The sequence below is a fragment of the Dasypus novemcinctus genome, chromosome 20, assembly GCF_030445035.2.
Source record: "Dasypus novemcinctus isolate mDasNov1 chromosome 20, mDasNov1.1.hap2, whole genome shotgun sequence".
Taxonomy (NCBI): domain Eukaryota; kingdom Metazoa; phylum Chordata; class Mammalia; order Cingulata; family Dasypodidae; genus Dasypus; species Dasypus novemcinctus.
In genome coordinates, this window is record NC_080692.1 from 22,638,285 (window position 1) to 22,656,886 (window position 18,602).

Sequence of the window (18,602 nt, forward strand, 5' to 3'; positions counted from 1 at the left end):
AAGGGAATAATTTTATTTCTTATTCTGAAAAAATTTTATATGTTCTTTTATTTTTTAATCCATACATAGATGATTTTATTTCTTCAATTGCACCTTTAAATAAGAAATCCAAAACAACGCAAAAGGAGTTAAAACAAGACAACCCAAAACCTAAATTGGAGAATCTCCAGAAAGAAGATAATCCACTACAAGAGAAAACCCCTAAAAAAAGGTGAGAGGTAAGACATACACTAAATATGCATCATTAGATATATTAACATAGATCTGCACTCTTGGATTAAATACGACTCAAGCAGAGTCAAGCCTTATTTTATTTTGTGCATGTAAGAGAATAGGAACATACCATTAACTCTGTTCTGACTAAAAAAAAAAAAGTCATGAACATATAAGAAAATATCGATTTAGCTGTTAAAACAATCAGAATTACAAAGGTTTAAAAGTTATGGATTACATTTATAGGACCCAACACCTGTCTTTGAAATCTTCAGGTCTTCTAAGACTACTTTGTTAAAAATAATATTTGTTAAGACAGCGTTATAAAATTTAGAACAATTAATTTTTCAGCAGATAAAGAAAAGATACTTTTTCCTTATCCTTTTGAGATTTGTCCATCAGTGAAAAGGTTCTATAGTTTCTAAACTGACTCTAGATTTCCTTTAGTACCACCAAGAAGATGGGCGAAGAGAGGAAGGAAGTGCTGAGAGGCCCAAAACTTAACAGTACAGAGTAGAAATAGAAGAGGAACAAATGAGAAATGAGACATGATATTTTACTGTTAAAACTTTTTTCTTAAAAAGGTTTATTTATTTATATCTCCCCCTTCCCTCCATTGTCTGTTCTCTGTGTCCATTTGCTGTGTGTTCTTCTGTGTCTGCTTGTGTTCTCATTAGGCGACTCCGGAAACCAATCCTGGGACCTTCCAGAGTGGGAGAGAGGCACTCATTCTCTTGTGCCACCTCAGCTCCCTGGTCTGCTGCTCTTCTTGTCTCCTCTGTGTCTCTTTTTGTTGTGTCTTCTTGCTGCGTCAGTTCTTTAGCACTCCTGCGCAGGGCAGCACTCCACGGGGCAGCTCTCCTCGCGTGGGGCAGTACTTTGCATGGGCCAGCACTCCTGCGCGGGGCAGCACTCCACGGGGCAGCTCTCCTTGCGTGGGGCAGTACTCTGCATGGGCCAGCTTGGCACACGGACCAGTTTGCCTTCACCAGGAGGTCCTAGGTATCAAACCCTGGACCTCCTGTATGGTAGATGGGAGCCCAATTGCTTGAGCCACATCCACGTCCCACTGTTAAAACTTTGAAAGTATTTAATTAACAGAGAAGCTTTTTTTTTCTTTTTTTCTTCCAGTTTTTTGTACCGTATTTTAAATATAGGGAAAAGACTATTAAGAATATTTTTAAAATTCTTATAACTCAACAATAAAAAGAAATAACCCAATTGAAAAATGGGAAAAAGGTTTGAGTAGACATTTCCCCAAAGAAAATATAAGAAACGCCAGTGAACACATGAAAAGACACTCAAAATCATTAGCCATCAGAGAAATGCGTATCAAAACCATGAGCTACCACTTAACACCCACTAGGATGAATATAATAAAAAAGGCAGACAATAGCAAGTGTTGGCAAGGATGTGGAGAAATTGGAACCCTCATACCTTGCTGGTAGGAATGTAAAATATTGCAGCCACATTGGAAAACATAGCAGTTCCTCAAAATTTTAAATATAGAGGTACCACTTGACCTAGCGTAGGTATATATACAAGAGACCTGAAAACATATATGCCCGCACAAAATCTGTGTAAGAATGCTCACAGCAACATTGTTCATATTAGCCAAAAAGTGAAAACAACCCAAATGTCCATCAACCAATGAATAGGTAAATAAAATGAATATCTATACAATGAATTATTTTTTGGCAATAAAAAAGAAATAAGGGAAGCAGATGTGGCTCAAGCGACTGAGCTCCCACCTTCCACATGGGAGGTCTTGGATTTGGTTCCTATTGCCTCCTGGAGAAGATGAGCAAGACAGTGAGCTGGCACAATGGGCTAACTCAATGAGGAAACACAATGAGAGACACAACAAAGCAGGGAGTGGAGGTGGCTCAAGCAATTGAGCGTCTCTCTCCCACACGAGAGGTCCCAGGTTTGGCTCCCAGGGCCTCCTAAAAGGGAAGACAAGCAGACAAGGAGAGCACACAACAAATGAACACAGAAAGCAGACAGCAAGCACAAACAATGGGGGGGGTGGGGGGAGAATAAGTAAAATATATCTTTAAAGGATAAAAAAATAAAAATTTTAAAGGTAAATTATTGGTTGCTGGGGAGAGGAAAATGGGGTCACTACTAACAAATACAGGTTTTTTTGTGGGGGGGATGTGATTTAAACATTCTGGAACTAGATAGTAGTGATTGTTGCACAGCTCTGTAAAAATACTAAAAACTGCTGAATTGTATACTTTAAAGGGGTAAAACGTTTTGGTTTGTGAATCATAGCACCTTAAAACTGTTATTTTAAAAAATTAATAAATCCTCCAAGGTACATCTCAGTGCTTCCTCCTTCGTGTGACTTTTCCTTATCCCCTGCTTTTCATTTCTCTTCTATGTCATAGCACTTTTGATTTCCTTGAATAGGATTTATTGCTGTCTGCCTTATATAGGATAATCATGTTTCCCCACCACCTCCTTTAATTGCAGACTCCTTGGGGACACTTTTAGTATTCCATCTAGTAAAGTGCTTTGTACAGTAAGTGCTTGGTAAAATACTTGAGTTTTTTTGGGGGAGTGGAGAGGAGGGTTAAGTATAATCTAGGTTGGAAGGACAGATGTAAAGGAAATAATTTCAGTTTTCTTTTTAAAAGATTTATTTATTTATTTCTCTCCCCTCCCCTCCTCCCCCACCCCAGTTGTCTGTTCTCTGTGTCTATTTGCTGCTGCTGCTTCTTTGTCCGCTTCTGTTGTTGTCAGTGGCACAGGAATCTGTGTTTCTTTTTGTTGTGTCATCTTGTTGTGTCAGCTCTCCTTGTGGGCTCCATTCTTAGGCAGGCTGCACTTTCTTTCGCGCTGGGCAGCTCTCCTTATGGGCGCACTCCTTGCGCGTGGGGCTCCCCAATGTGGGGACACCCCTGTGTGGCACGGCACTCCTTGCGCACATCAGCACTGCGCAAGGGCCAGCTCCACACGGGTCAAGGAGGCCCAGGGTTTGAACCGCGGACCTCCCATGTGGTAGACAGACGCCCTAACCACTGGGCCAAGTCCGCTTCCCTAATTTCAGTTTTAATATAAGCTATAATGCAGTCAAAGGGAAGAGGTCAGGTCTAAGATTTCTACATGGAAGTGATGTTTGAGCTCAGTCTTTATGAAAGATTGATCAGGCACTTAGCAGCTAGACACAGCTGGTAGTAAGGAGAGACATTACAATGGAAGGAAACAACAAGTACAAAGTTATGTGCTGCTCTTGTTTCTAACCAGTCATGCCAGCTATAATGTAACTGTTACATTTGAGGGCTCTTACCATCAAAATTAGTTATCATTAATCAAAATTAACGACAATGTTTATTGTTTAAAAACATTGTGACATTAACAACTCTTAAGTGGTAATTTGGGAAAATGTTAAACTTTGCTCTTTAGTTGAGATTGATGTTTTAAAAAACTCATTATTTGCATCTCTATTTTAGGATGGCTTTAGATGACAAGCTCTACCAGAGAGACTTAGAAGTTGCATTAGCTTTATCAGTGAAGGAACCTCCAAGAGTCACCATTGATGTGCAGGAGTCTCAAGACAAATGTAACTATTTCCTGTGTAATTATCTTTGAAACCCACTTTTTTGCTTTTGTAATCATTTTTTTGGATAGGACTTTGCAAAGGAAAGATTATAATTTGAATACTCTGGGCTACTATAGGGCAATTTTCAGAGGGTACAATTGGACTCATTTCTTTATTTACATACATCAGTCACATATATACATACATACATATATCTTTGCTTAACACCAGAAACAAGCTTGAGGACCTGGACTCTGAGCCTGAATGTTCAAATTACATCTTGATATATAGTGAAAATTTAAGTTTCATGATCAAATAAATCATTCTGTACAATTCTAACAATCTACATGCTTTTTTCTTCAAAGCCAAATTAATTGAACATAATATAATGATGGTCGTTTTTATTATTTATGAAGATTAAAGTTACTAATTTGGTTAGACAAGCTCAGTAGACTAAGAGACTTATGACTTCGGATTTTTCTGTGCATTTTTTCCGTTTGGTTTTTGCAACTGTGCAGCAGATGGCAATATTGACATTCTGGTGAGACAGAAATTATTGTTCCTGGAAAAGACTGCCAAAACGTTTCTCAAACTAAAATTGTTTTGACTTAAATTGCTTTAAGTTGGGGAACAGTTTAGCCCATTATATCTTGTTTAGGTGTATGGTGGTTTTGTTTTCTCATTAATCAGTATTGCTTCCTATTTGAAAATAAATGAGACAGTTGTTGATTAGGGGGCCTTTTAGTAATTAGAAGTCAAAGAAACTTGGTGAACTGTCACGTGTTCTATCTATAATTGAGAAAAATGAAACTCATCTCCCTCTCATAAAAGATTAAAGAATGCATAGCAAAATTGCCTTGGAAACACCACTCTCATTGAATAATGTACTTCATAGCATTGGGATTTAGTAGTACCAATTATCACAACTAAAGTTTGCTTAAAATATGTTAGATCATTTTAAGATTATTACAGCCATTGGAAAGTGCTTATGTTAATAAAACCATGGATTTTCCAATACAGTGCTGATAGTTAATATTTATTGACTATTTTCCTGTGTGCTAGACACTATAATTAATTTCCACATATGAGCCCATTTAATTCTCCACAATAACCCAGTGAGGCACTATTATATCCACATTACAGATAGAGAAATTAAGGCTTAGAGAGGATAAACAACTTGTACGTAGCTGTATAGTTTAAGTGGTAGAGTCTGAATTTGAACCTAATTCTGTGTGATTGCAGAGCCCAAATTCTTAACCATATGCTAGCCTCACCAAGAAAAATCACTGTGCCAGTTTGAGTTTGGATTGTTTGTCTGTATCTAGATGCTATTACATTTTAGCACCAATCTTCCTATTTCTATAACTTGTTTTATTAAGGTGCATCTGAATTTTCTTTTTCATTCCTTGTATTTAGGCATTGAAAAATGTGGCAATAGTGAAACAGAAACAATGAATAAGTTTCCTCATATCTCTAATTGCAGTGTAGCCAGCAATTGCTTAGGTAAGTCTTTTGATATTAATAATAATATTTTTTAAACTTTTTTTAATATCCTAAAGTTATAGCCAAAACCAGGATTTTTAATTTGGTCAAGATTCTCTTCACATCTTTACTTTTTTACTTTTTTACTTTTTAAAATTTTATTGAAGTATATCATTCATACATGAACACGTATAAACAAGTGTATTGTAAAGATTGCAAACTTACAAAATAAACATACATAACATCACACAGGGGTTTCATACATCACCCCTCCACCAACTCAGCATTGGTGTGGAACGTTTGTTACAAACTATGCAAGAGCATTGTCAAAATATTACTACCAACTATAGTCTTTATCTTATATTTGGTGTATTTTTCCCCCAACCCATACTATTTTTTTTAAATATATTTTTGTTACAAATATTGTGTACTTGCAAAACAATCATACAGATGTGTAGATTTCCCATACACCCTGGTGGAACATTTGTTACAGATTATGAGATAATATCATCAGACTATTACCACCAATCATGGTCCATAGCATACATTTGGCACACTTTTTCCATACACCTCTATTATCAACACAGTATAGCTTGGCAGTAATGCAAGAATATTATAGTATTGCTGTTAACCACAGTCATGTAGGTCATACCAATTGTAGTTTTCCCATGTTTCTCCATATTCCCATCACCCTGCAATAGTGATGTACATCTTCTGTAGCTCACAGAAGTACTCTCTTGTATTTATACCCTTAACCACAATTTTCAATCACCTGTGGGTTCACTGTGTTATTCAGTCCCTAGATTATTCTTTAGCTTACTTTCTATTGACATTTACTTCCCCAGATTACCTTTTTCAGTCACAATCCCATTTATAAACCAGTTGTTACTCACTATAATGTATTACTATCAACTCTATCCATCTCCACACTTTTGTAGTCAAATTAATTAAAACTTCTACATACATAAAAGCATCCATAGTTCTTCTCATCCCTCCTCTTATCTCCTTATAACCTATACTCTAGATTTTAATTCCATGTGTTTATTATTTGTATTTAGTTCATATTAATGAAACTATGCAATATTTGTCCTTTTGTGTCTGGCTTACTTTGCTTAGTATAATGTCTTCAAGACTCATCCATGTTATCACATATGTCCCAATTTAATTTCTTCTTATTGCAGCATAATATTCCATTGTACATATATACCACATTTTGTTTATCCATTCATTGGTGGTTGGACACTTGGGTTGTTTCTTTCTTTTGGCAACTGTGAACAAGGCTGCTACGAATATTGATGTGCAGATGTCTGTTCGTGTCATAGTTTTTAGTTCTTCTGGATATATTCCTAGTAGAGGAATTGCTGGATCATATGGCAGTTCTATATTTAGCTTCCTGAGGAACCGCCAAATTGTCTTCCACAGTGGCTGCACCATTTTATACTCCCACCAACAGTGAAGGAGTGTTCCTATTTCTCCACATCCTCTCCAGCACTCATTGTTGTCTGTTTTTTTGATAATGGCCATTCTGTGTGGTGTTAGATGATATCTCATTGTTGCTTTAATTTGCATTTCCCTAATAGCTAGTGATATGGAACATTTTTTCATGTGCTTTTTTGGCCATTTGTATTTCCTCTTTGGAAAAATGTCTATTTAAATCTTTTGCCCATTTTTTAATTGGATTGCTTGTTCTTTTATTATATAGTTGTATGATCTCTTTATATAGAATGGAAATCAAACCCTTATTGGATAAGTGGTTTCCAAATATTTTCTCCCATCGACTGGGCTGCCTTTTCACCTTCTTGATGAAGTCCTTTGAATCACAGAAATGTTTAGGTTTGAGGAGGTCCCATTTATCCATGTTTTCTTTTGTTGTTTGTACTTTTGGTGTAAGGTTTAAGAATCCACCACCTACCACCAGGTCTTGAAGATGTTTCCCTACGTTTTCTTCTAGGAGCTTTATTGTACTTCCTTTTATATTTAAGTTTTTGATCCATTTTGAGTTATTTTTGTATAAGGTGTGAGGTAGGGGTCTTCTTTCTTTCTTTCGGCTATGGATATCCAATTCTCCCAACACCATTTGTTGAATAAACTGTTCTGCCCCAACTGGGAGGGCCCCAACAGGTTTGTCAAAAATCACTTGGTCATAGATGTGAGGATTTGTTTCTGAACCATCAGTTCGGTTCCATTGGTCTATGTGTTTATCTTTATACCAATACCATGCTGTTTTTACCACTGTAGCTGGGTAATATGATTTAAAGTCTGAAAGTGAGAATCCTCCAACTTCACTTTTTCCTTTTAAGATGTTTCTGGCTATTCGGGGCCTCTTACCCTTCCAGATAAGTTTGATAATTACGTTTTCCATTTGCTTAAAAAATGCTGGTGGAATTTTTATTGGGATTGCATTGAATCTGTATATCAATTCGGATAGAATTGATATCTTAATGATATTTAATCTTCCAATCCATGAGCATGGAATGTTCTTCCAATTATTTAGGTCTTTTTTGATTTCCTTTAGCAATGCATTATAGTTTTCTGAATACAAGTGCTTTGTATCCTTATTCACCTCTTTACTTTTGTTTCTTTGTGATTTTTTTTTATTCTCTCTTTCCACAGACCCCCTTTTTTCCCATGGTAGAGGGTTATAACTCCCCATGGCTTCTACTTTATAGCAACTGACCACTAAAGAGAGAGGCTGCTTCTTTCCAGTGGTAGTTTGAAAATTCTTGAGGAAAGCCTCTCTCAGCTTGAATGTTGGATTATCCTTAAACCAGACTCTCTTGCCAGGGGAATGATGTACTATGATTGATCCAGATTGGGTTATGTGGTTGGGAGTCTAGCCCTGTTACCAGAAGCAGGGAGGTATGGAGCTGGGCAAATAAAAATAATAGAATATAAATCAACTATGCAGTTGTTGAAATATTGCATGTCACAAGAAGTTTTCCATTGATTTTTATGCCTCTTCTGAAGATTTGGATAAGATTACTGAGGAAGATGATGTTCATGAAGTTCAAGGGAAAAGAAAAGCGGCGTCTAAAGCTGTGTTACAACAGAGGAAGATTCTTTTGGAAGGCAGTGATGGTGATAGCGTAAATGACTCCGAATCAGACTTTGCAACTAGTAAGTTATATCCTACTTTGAAGCTAATTCTATGGAAATTCAGCAAAAAGTTCTCCGAGGGCACCAAGGTATGCAAAGCACCAAGCTCAACATTTGGGGTATGCAAACTTGAAGAACATAAATTCAGTGATGACATTTAGGGGAAAAGCTTTGTCTTGGTGGCAACTTTTAAGCTACACCTTAAAAACTGAGAAGCATCTTTACAAACTAAAGCGGTAAAATGGCATTCCTGACTGATATGAAGGTATAAAAAGTATATGGAAGGAGCCAGTAAGGGTTGCAGGAAAGAAGGTAGTGGAAGACGCTAAAGAGGCAGTGTGGCACTAAATCATAGAGGGTCTCAGACCCATTCAAAGAAGTGTAGACGTTTTTCTCTAGGTAGTAAGACTTCATGAAATACTTGGAGGTAGAAGTGATATGATAGCATATTTTAATATGGCCGTTATTTTCAGACTCATTCTGAGATTAGGGCAACTGGAAATCATAGTGACCTTGACAAAATATCAGGCTCTATTAATTAAAATGAAAATGAAAAAAAACCCCATAAATTTATGCTAGAATGAGACAAACTAGACAAAAGTTATAGACAAACAAGATTTAAACATCAATATTTACATATCTATTATGTATACTATATTCTAGACAGTAGGGATGCACCAGTCAATCAAAACAGATCCCCTCCCCTAATTCTAGGGGAAGGGACATAGACAGTAAACAAATACATTATGTGTCAAGTGCCATGATAGAAGAGGAAGGCAGGGTAGAAATAAGAATGATGAGAGTAGGAGGTGTTAATTTAGGTAGGGTGGTCAGGGAAAGCATCTCTGAGATGACGTTTGAAGACAGAAGCCATGTAGAGATTTGGAGAAAGATTGCCCACAAGAAGGAACAGCCAGCAAATACAAAGGTCCCAAGGCAGGAGTGTGCTCAGCATGTAGAGGGTGCCTGGAACTGAGTAAGGGAAGCAGACCATGATAGGAGATGACATGAGAGACAAGATCAGATCAGGTAGGGCCAGTCAGGCAATGGGAAGTATTTGGAGAGGACATGATCTTAATTAAAATATTAAACATCACTAAAGCCCTTAAGTTGAGAAGAGCGGAGTGATGGCACCACTGCACCGTTTAGGAGACCATCCATTGCTCCAGGTGAGGTATGATGGTGGATTGGGTCACGGTAGTGGAGCTAGAGGTGCTGCTAAATCATTAGGTTATACATGTTTTGAAGGAAAAGCCTAAAGAATTTGCTGATAGATTGGCTATTGGGGAAAAGATAAAGGTAACTAAAGTTTTTGGTCTGAATGAATGTAAGTTGCTATTCACCAAGATGTAAAAGACTCAGGGTATGAACAAATTTGCTGGTTGAGGGGGTGGTGGTGACTAGAATCAAAAGTTGAGTCTTGGACATGTTAAAGACATGCCCAACATCCAGGTGGAGATGTTAAAGGCAATTGATGGAGGAGTTTTAGAATTCAGAGGAGAAGTCCAGGTTGGGATATAAATTTAAGCACATTGCCATGTAGATGGTATTTGAAGCCATGAGACTGAACGAAATAGCTTAGGTATGACTGGAGGTAGAGCAGTGAAGAGGGCTGCATAGTAAGCGCCCAACACTGCAACGTTTAGACATCAGAAAGATTAGGAACATTCAGCAGTGGAGATTGAAAAGGAATGACTAACACTGCAGGAGAACCCAGAGACAAGGGTAGTCAAAGGCCAAGTGAAAAAGTGTTCCAAAGAGGAGTTAGTGAGTAAATGAATTGTTAGCTCTAATAGATAAAAACTGAGAATTGACCAGTGGATTTTGGCAAATTCATTGTGGAGTTTGGAGGAAATGAAATCCAATTGACTGAGTTCAAGAAAATGAAGGTGAAGAACTGGAAACAGTGAATGTAAGACAGATTTCTGAGGAATTTTGCTGTAAATGGTTGCAGAGGAATGAGATATTGAGAAGAGGGTTTTTATGGGTAGTATTTCCTTCATCATTGTAGGCTAATGAAAGTGACCTGATTAAAAGGGGAAAAAGTAGATTCCAATGGCTTGAAACTAAGGAAAACAAAGAAAGAAAACTTAAAATTAAGAAAATGATGCCTATAAACTGAATTTTTTGTGTATATTGGTGAACCACCAGGGTTCCAGAGACCATTATTTGCAGACCTTAGTTTTAAGGAGGAAAAACCTAGAAACATGTAAAAGATGAGTTTGAAGAGATAGAAAGCATGAAAATGGTTAACAGACTGTTGTGTTATAGATAAGGGGTGATTCATGGTATGAACAGGTGGCATAGTTGCAGGAAAATATAGGTGGTGTTAGATGTGAAAGATGCGCCAGAGTTAATGTAGGAGGAATTGGCACCTAGGGAAGGCGGGAGAAAAAGAAAATTAGTCATGACATCAAGGTCCTTGCCTGGATGATTACAAAGATAAAAATTCTATGAACCAATATAAGAAATAATATGCTTGGGATAGAACTTTTGCAGTTTAAGAGAAGAAATTTGGTTTTAAGCAAGTAAAGTCTAAGGTGCCAACTGGATATCTATGCAAAAACATTTATCTGACATAAATTCAGGAAAGGGAAGAAGTAGTTAGTACATATGTAATAATGAGGCTGGGGTAATGAACAATATAGCCTGAGAAGGGAGGGGGAAGGAATCTTGAGGAATACTGGTACTATAAGCAGTAGTTCTCAGATTTTAGGACTCATCTTGGGAGCTTGCTAAAAATGCAGATTCCTAGGCCCCATCTCCCAAACAATCTGATTTTACGGACCAGTGTTGTTGTAGAAGTTGAGAGAGGTTCAGTTATTTACATATAGAAAGGCCAGGACTCAGGAATGATTTTGAGAAGGAAAAATGATTTATTGACAGCTGGCTGGACTCGGGAGCCTTCTGTTTCAAACCCGAGCCCTGAACAAAAATTTTGAGTTCCTTTTATACAGAGAGGAAGGGTTAAATTGTTCTTGGTTTCAGTGCTCAATAGGCTTGAATTAGCATATATCATCCACATTCTAGGTAAGCTTTTAGCATGGACCTTATACATTCTAGATAAGCTTTTAACACTTTGGTTTGCATTTCCCCTGAATACTTAAAGTTTATAGACCTTGCACTGTTAAACTGTTTCCTGGGACTGGAGTCGTTGTCATGGTCACCAGGGGCAGGGCTGCAGCCTCTTACTGTCCCACACTCACAAGTTACAGACAGCTTAGGTTATCTATGAAGAGATGAAGAGCCTCCCACTCATAGCCCACATCAGTGTGGAACCCAGCAGTCTGCCTTTTAAACCGTTACCTGCCCCTCTGCCTGACCTAGGTCATCCCAAGGCAGGTGGTTGATATGTGGCAATTACTTTGAGAAACACTGATTTACGTGGAGCACCAAAAAGGAGGAGCCAATAAAAGAATACACCTTCCAAAGGCATAGTAGAGCAAAGACTAAACGCTTCCCCACTTAAAGTTGCTTAATAACAAACACACAAAATTCAATCAAAACAACTCTTAGACAGTTGAAGTTTTATTTTCTGGGGATAATGATTGTAGCATCTCCAGTATGTCAGTATCATTATCTGATACATACCTGTCAGAAAAATCAATAAGAAATCCTAAAACTACAAATTGCAAGTCTACTTAGCATGCTAACTAAATTGATTTATTTTTAATAAAAGATTAGTAAATTTGCTACATATTTGGGAATGAGATTACTTGCTTTATTTGTTGCATTTATATAATTCATAGGCTATGTTTTCTAGAGGTAAAATAGATATTAAAGAAGAGTAACATGTTATTTGCATTCCAATTTTAAGTGATCTCTGAACCATTTCATAAAAGTAGTTTTCATAGAAGTCATGATTTGGATAGTGACTTTAAAATCGTCCCTCTGCTCTTAAAAGTAAACACCTTGGTTCCAGGTTCTTTTTCTTAGTTCTACATAAGCAAATATTTTGAGATGAAATATGAGCCATAGTTTCATAATTTCAAGCTCCATACAGTTGAAGAGTAATTTAAGATATAGAAAACATGAAAATAGAAAGGAAAACATTTATTAAAATATGTGTGCTTCTGAAATTATGCTGGAAATGAATCGTTAGGTCTAGTAGATAAAAACTGGGAATTGACCGACGGATTTGACAGTCAGTGGTGAACTTGGTGGAAATGAAAACCCCGTTGAACTAAGGACTGAAAAGAAACATTTCTAGTTGAAAATTCTGGCTTCTTTTAGACAAATACCTCCAGTTAAGCTGTTGGGGCAAAATGTGGTTGTAAAATGGTGATTTTATGGTGAGCTCTGACAATGAGGGTTGTTATAATTGTAACTAGGACAATGATCACAACTGGGATCTGTTGTGATAAAGAGTTGGCAATATAAATGGGATGTCTGAGTCCTTCGATGTTAGATTGGTTAGGACATTGAGAAAGAACAATACCAGTGGTTTATGTAGTAGATAAAAATTCATAGGTTCTGGGCAGTATTAGATAGTCTTTATCTTATACTACTTATGGACTACAATGAATGTTTCTCCAGGTCTTTTCACAGTTAAATTATTATAGTTTCCACCAAACCACAAATATGGCCATTCTCTCTATAAAATGCAATGTGGCCCAGCCCTGAGAAGCAGTGCTTCAGCTTTTCCCAGGAGCTAGCTCATAGCTGAGGAGTTGATAATTTTTTTGGCCTCTTGTGGGTAAAACTGTAGGTAACTCCCTGACTTCTCTTCTGTCCCCCCACCCCAAAAATGCAAAAGCTTTATACTGTCTTCCGGCTGTGTAAACCTCCTCATTAAGCTACTCTAGCCAAGCCTGCTTTACCTTAAATAAAAGAGAAACATATTCCTTCTTCTGCTTAGTATATTTCAAGGAACAGTGCAATCAGTTTATTTTAATTCATCCTAAACCAAAAATGACAAACAACACCCCAGTCCCCTCAGAGGGGATTGCTTATTGAAGTGAATATGCCATTGCCATCATTTCAGACACTTTGGAGTTATTTTGGAGTAGTGTGCTTTTTTTAATGTGACATTTTGGTATTTTCCTTTGCAGAGGCTACCGCCAAATGAGAGGAGCATGGATATTTGTGACCTTTAGTAGGAAAAGAAAAGAAAAAATTGGAGAGAACATAAAACTTTTCTTACAGCCATCTATAGATTCCCAAAATCTATAATCCAAGGGTTTGGACCTTCATGGTTTTCCAGTATGGGATGCCAATGACTTGGGACTCTGGGAACTCCATCTCCCTACCCTTAGTTTTATTTAAATTGCTTTTTCAGTTAACTGATGACAGACATGTTAAATAGAGCCATAGCCAGCTCTTACCATTTATTCTCTCCAGTCAAGAAGAGAGTCCTTAGGATTTCTGAGTCACTACACACACATGATACCAGAACTGTCTCTTGGAGACATAGACGTTTTGTCCTCCTAGATTATATATTCTGAAATTTTAGAAAAACTTTTGCCCCGAACCTAGATCCTCTCGGTACTCCAGAAATAATTATTTGAGTTTGCATGGTAATGTTTGTAACAGTCTTGGTGTGATCTACTGGGCTTATATGATAAATCCTATATAGCTCAGTAACAATCACATAAATACATGGATTGATTCTCTTGCCTGTTTCCAAAATTTTATTCATGTGAATGAATGACAGAATAAGAAAGTCACAATTTACAAATCATAATGACACAGTGTTCTGCTAGATAAAATGCTTTGCTGATGCTTTGCTATATATGTATGTATATAGATTGATGTAATAGCTCAAGCATAAAGCTATATGCCGACATTTATTTTATTAAACTTCTGTTAATAATTGGGAGATTATAAAATAAGCAAAGGATTGTCTACAAACGGGTCCAACTGTTATATCATAATCCTTTACGATATATATAAAATATAGATATAAGCTCACCAAACCAGGGGACATACCGACATACTTGGCCCACCTCTGGCCAGAGTCCCAGTTGGATATAATATAAATACATGTGTATATATATATATATATATATATATATGCATATCTTGTTTAATAAGTCTATACTGACAATTAGAGTGAAAAACAAACATTATCAGTCAAAAGATTAAATCAATATTGATCAGAGTCACAAAATGACAAAAATAGAACAGTTACATACAAACTCACCAACATCTAGCTCACGACTGGGAAGCCCCAAATCTGCAGCCAATACCGGAGTCTTGATTGAAAGCAATACCTGTGTACAGCGCCCTCTCCCAGGGTGGAACTTCAACTGACCTGATCAGGGACTCTCCTTTTTATTGAGCTCAATATCAATAAACATGATACTATAGATGCCAACTTGTGAGTACTGCATCAATTCCCGAGGAAATGACCAGCCTCCTCAGGAAGGAATACAACACTCCCCAGGCAGTGCATTCCAGGGTTTGTGTGTCAATCCTCAAGAAAGTGGCCAGCCTTCCCAGGGAGGACCACAGTACTCCCCGGAATGCACCCTCTATGTTCTTATTTGTTATAAAACATCCCCAATGTGCCCACTATTCTAGTTCTTATCACTCCTGAAATATGAAGAGTGCTGACCAGTAGGCATTGGTTTGCTGATTAACAAAGCTTCCTGCATGATGTTTCACTTTTAAGTTTGAGCAATACTCACTAAATTTTTTCCTGATACACACAGGTGACTTAAGCAAAGGTCATCAATGGAAGGTCTGTGAGGATATTTACAGTGGAGAATTCAGGCTGGCACGAACTGAACCAAAGAGGAGTGGGCAACTGCACATTACCTGCTTTCTGTGTGATGCTCTAAAACTATAGAGCATCACCTATGAAGTATATTAATGGCCCCCACACACACATACAAAATTGAGCCTAAATTCAATTAAGCCTTGAGAGCAAAATAGCTTGTAGAAAATAGAAGAACAAGTTAAATGACACCATGAGGAAGAAAACAGACGTCCAGAATGTAGGACATTCTGCAGGACAACTGACTTGGTTACTTCAACAAGTCAAAAGCGTGGTAGAAAAGGGGAGGGAATATTGCTCTCTATTAACAAATACCGGGGAGTGGATGTGACTCAGCCAGCTGAGTGCACACCTCCCACATGGGAGGTCCCAGGTTCACTTCCCAGTGCCTCCTGGAAAAACAAGTAAGCAAAACAAAACAAAAAACAACTCAGGGGAACCTATGTGGTTCAGTGTTTGAGCACTAGCTTCCCACATACGAGGTCCTGGCTTCAATCCCCAACCCCTGGTACCTAAAAAAAAAAAGATTCTAATACAGACTGGATAGAAAATGATACCAAGGAATTATTGATACTGTTGTTAGATATAATGATGGCATTGTTTTGTAAAAGAATGTCCATGTTTTTTAGAAATGCATTCTAAAGTATGTAGGAGTATAGTGACATGATGCCTTGGATTTATTTTAAAATACTCTGCAAAGGAAAAGAAAGAGAAGAGGGAAACAGGATTAGATGAAACAAATGTAGCAAAATAATTATTATTGTTGAATCTGGGTGGTGGTGGTTTATATCTACTGTCATGTATGTTTGAAACTTTTCATGTGTATTTTATTTTTCATATAAAATATATTACTTCATATAGATAGGCAGATATTACCTATGGTGGAATAACAATGGTTATATCTGAGTGGTGGGATTAGGGAATGGATTTTTTTTACCTTAATACTTTTTCTTGTATGGTCTACATTTTCTATAATAAACATGTACTACTTTTTTTTTCTTTCCCCTCCCCTCCACCCTGCTGTCTTTGCTGTCTGTGTCCATTTGCTGTGTGATATTTTGTGTCTATTTCTCTTTTTGTCTTCTCTTCATTTTCTCCTTTAGGATTCACTGGGATTCGATCCTGGGGACCTCCGATGTGGAGAGAGGTTCCCTGTCACTTGCGCCACCTCAGTTCCTGGTTTCTGTTGCGTCTCACCTTGACTTTCCCCTTCATCTCTCTTTTTGTTGCGTCTTCATCTTGCTGCGTGGCTTGCCGTACAGGTAGTATAGTACAGACACTTGGCTCACCACACGGGTGCACCTTTTTTTTTTTTTTTACCAGGAGGCCCCAGGGATCGAACCTGGGTCCTCCCAAATGGTAGCTAGAAGCCCAATCACTTGACCCTCCTCTGCTTCCCTACATGTATTACTATTTTTTTTTTAAAGTCCAGTCTTTTTTTTTTTAAAAGGTCTATTTTTTAATTTATTTCTCTCCCCTTCCCCACCCCCTGCCATTGTCTGGTCTCTTGTGTCCATTTGCTGTATGTTCTGTGTCCGCTTGCATTCTTGGTGGCACCAGGAATCTGTGTCTCTTTTTGTTGCGCCATCTTGCTGCATCAGCTCTCTGTGTGTGCAGCACCACTCCTGGGCAGGATGTGCTTTTTTTGTGTGGGGCGGCTCTCCTTGCAGAGCATACTCCTTGCACGTGGGGCTCCCCTATGCAGGGGACACCCCTGCGTGGCATGACAATCCTTGCGTGTGGTAGCACTGCACTTGGGCCAGCTCACCACATGGGCCAGGAGGCCCTGGTTTCGAACTCTGGACCTCCTATATGGTAGGCGGGGACACTCTATCAGTTGAGCCACATCTGCTTCCTGCATGTACTACTATTATAATTTTAAAAATATAAAAAAGTTTTATATGAACATAGTAGTAACCCTTCTTTATACTTTCAGAGTTTATTATTTATGAGGCGTGATTTTCTGATACATCCCCAAAAAACAGGATTTTTGCTTAACTATCAAATATTCTCCATGCTTTTTTCCAGAGCAGCTGCAGGTACTTTCCATATTACATCACTGGAATATGTTATCCCATGCAGTACAGAAAAGAGTTTATGGGAAATTAGAGGTCTGTCTCAAATGAAATCAGATATAAGAATATCAGTTAAGATAGTTATGGTACGATTAATCTCAATTCCCAATGGTGTCTATTTTAGAGCATTGGAGTTTATGTGATGCCAGGAAGGTATACTGTTATTACCACTGAGGTCATCATTTTGAGAGACCAGCTATTGTCATACCCTCCATTCTTTTCAAAAGGTACTGAGTTAAACTGACAAAACCTGAAGTAAAGATTACTGATAGAAAATGATAATGATGGTAATAGTTAAAGCAAACAATTTTATTTTGCTTGCTGTGTGCCAGATGTCATTCTAAGTGCTTTATACATATTAACTCATTTAATCTGCACAACAACCTCATGATGTAAGCATTAAGGTTATATTACCCATTTTATAGATGAGGAATTGAGTGAAGTTAAGGACCTGTCCCAGGGTCACATAACATGTAAGTGGAGCGAGGCGCCAGGATTCAAACCAGGCACCCACGCTCTCAGTCACTGCAGTGTTCTGCCACTGAAATGGTGTAGCACAAAGGTGCACAAGAACCTTTTGCAAAAGCTGTAAATAAAGTGGAGGCAGCAGAAGCCTCACTTTTCAGAACAAAATGAAGTATGCAATCTTCTATTTTAGGTGATTCTGATTTTGGTGAGAGTGAAGATAATGACGAAGCATTCACTATAAGAAAAAATAAAGTTAAAGAAATTAAAAAGAAAGAAGTGAAGGTAAAATCCCCAGTAGAAAAGAAAGAGAAGAAACCTAAATCCAAATGTAATGCTTTGGGTAAGCTTGGTACAAAATATTTATAATTTTATAAAGAAAATGTGTTTGGCTGGTTTGCTGTGATTTTATCTTTGCCTTTGTTCTTGACATTTTGCCAATGTTCACTTCTAGTTAAAATGCATAGAAGAAAACAGGGTGGGTGGGAAAGAGCAAAAGCAGCCAGAGTATTGAGCCCCACTGCCTATGCTGGTTCTAAGTATTACTTCCCTTGAGGGTCTGCAGCCAGCATGTTACTAATGAGAAAACTGAGGCTCAGACAGGTTAAAGGAGCTACAATTTGAACACAAGTTTGTCCATTCAAAGCCTACACTCTGTCTGCTGGACCACATTCTCTCTGGACAATTAAATAGGAGGGTTTGCCTGTATCTAGTTATTTGTTTTCATGCTTGACTTAGTCTGTGATCTGAGAACATGCTGAGGGTCTTCTTTTCCCCCCAATTAAAATCAGTTTAGAAACCATTCTTACAATAAACCTTTTAGAATTTGTGATGACTTAAACATAGAATATCTGTTTCTTATATAAAAGTTAAAAAGATTGAGTTCATGATATATAAATGGATTATTGTAAAATATAACTTCCATTAACTGGATTTGTTTTACTTATTGATATCCATTTTTATGTCTTATTTTTTAAATACATATTCTGTTTGAAACTAAAAGTTC

At 37.6% G+C, this 18,602-nt stretch overlaps 2 protein-coding genes across 2 annotated transcripts in view; both read left to right on the forward strand.

Moving 5' to 3' along the window:
- Window positions 1-18,602, forward strand: part of RAD51AP1 (RAD51 associated protein 1) — a 32,554-nt gene that overhangs the window by 7,480 nt on the left and 6,472 nt on the right. Inside the window, exons 2-6 of the mRNA XM_071210050.1 lie at window positions 70-211; window positions 3,672-3,781; window positions 5,177-5,263; window positions 8,210-8,359; window positions 17,790-17,939. Coding sequence (XP_071066151.1) covers window positions 70-211; window positions 3,672-3,781; window positions 5,177-5,263; window positions 8,210-8,359; window positions 17,790-17,939 — 639 coding nt within the window. The remainder of the gene's footprint in view (window positions 1-69; window positions 212-3,671; window positions 3,782-5,176; window positions 5,264-8,209; window positions 8,360-17,789; window positions 17,940-18,602) is intronic.
- Window positions 1-18,602, forward strand: part of DYRK4 (dual specificity tyrosine phosphorylation regulated kinase 4) — an 89,541-nt gene that overhangs the window by 7,445 nt on the left and 63,494 nt on the right. The window contains exons 3-7 of the mRNA XM_058282612.2: window positions 70-211; window positions 3,672-3,781; window positions 5,177-5,263; window positions 8,210-8,359; window positions 17,790-17,939. The gene's annotated coding sequence lies outside the window, so the exon portion shown is untranslated. The remainder of the gene's footprint in view (window positions 1-69; window positions 212-3,671; window positions 3,782-5,176; window positions 5,264-8,209; window positions 8,360-17,789; window positions 17,940-18,602) is intronic.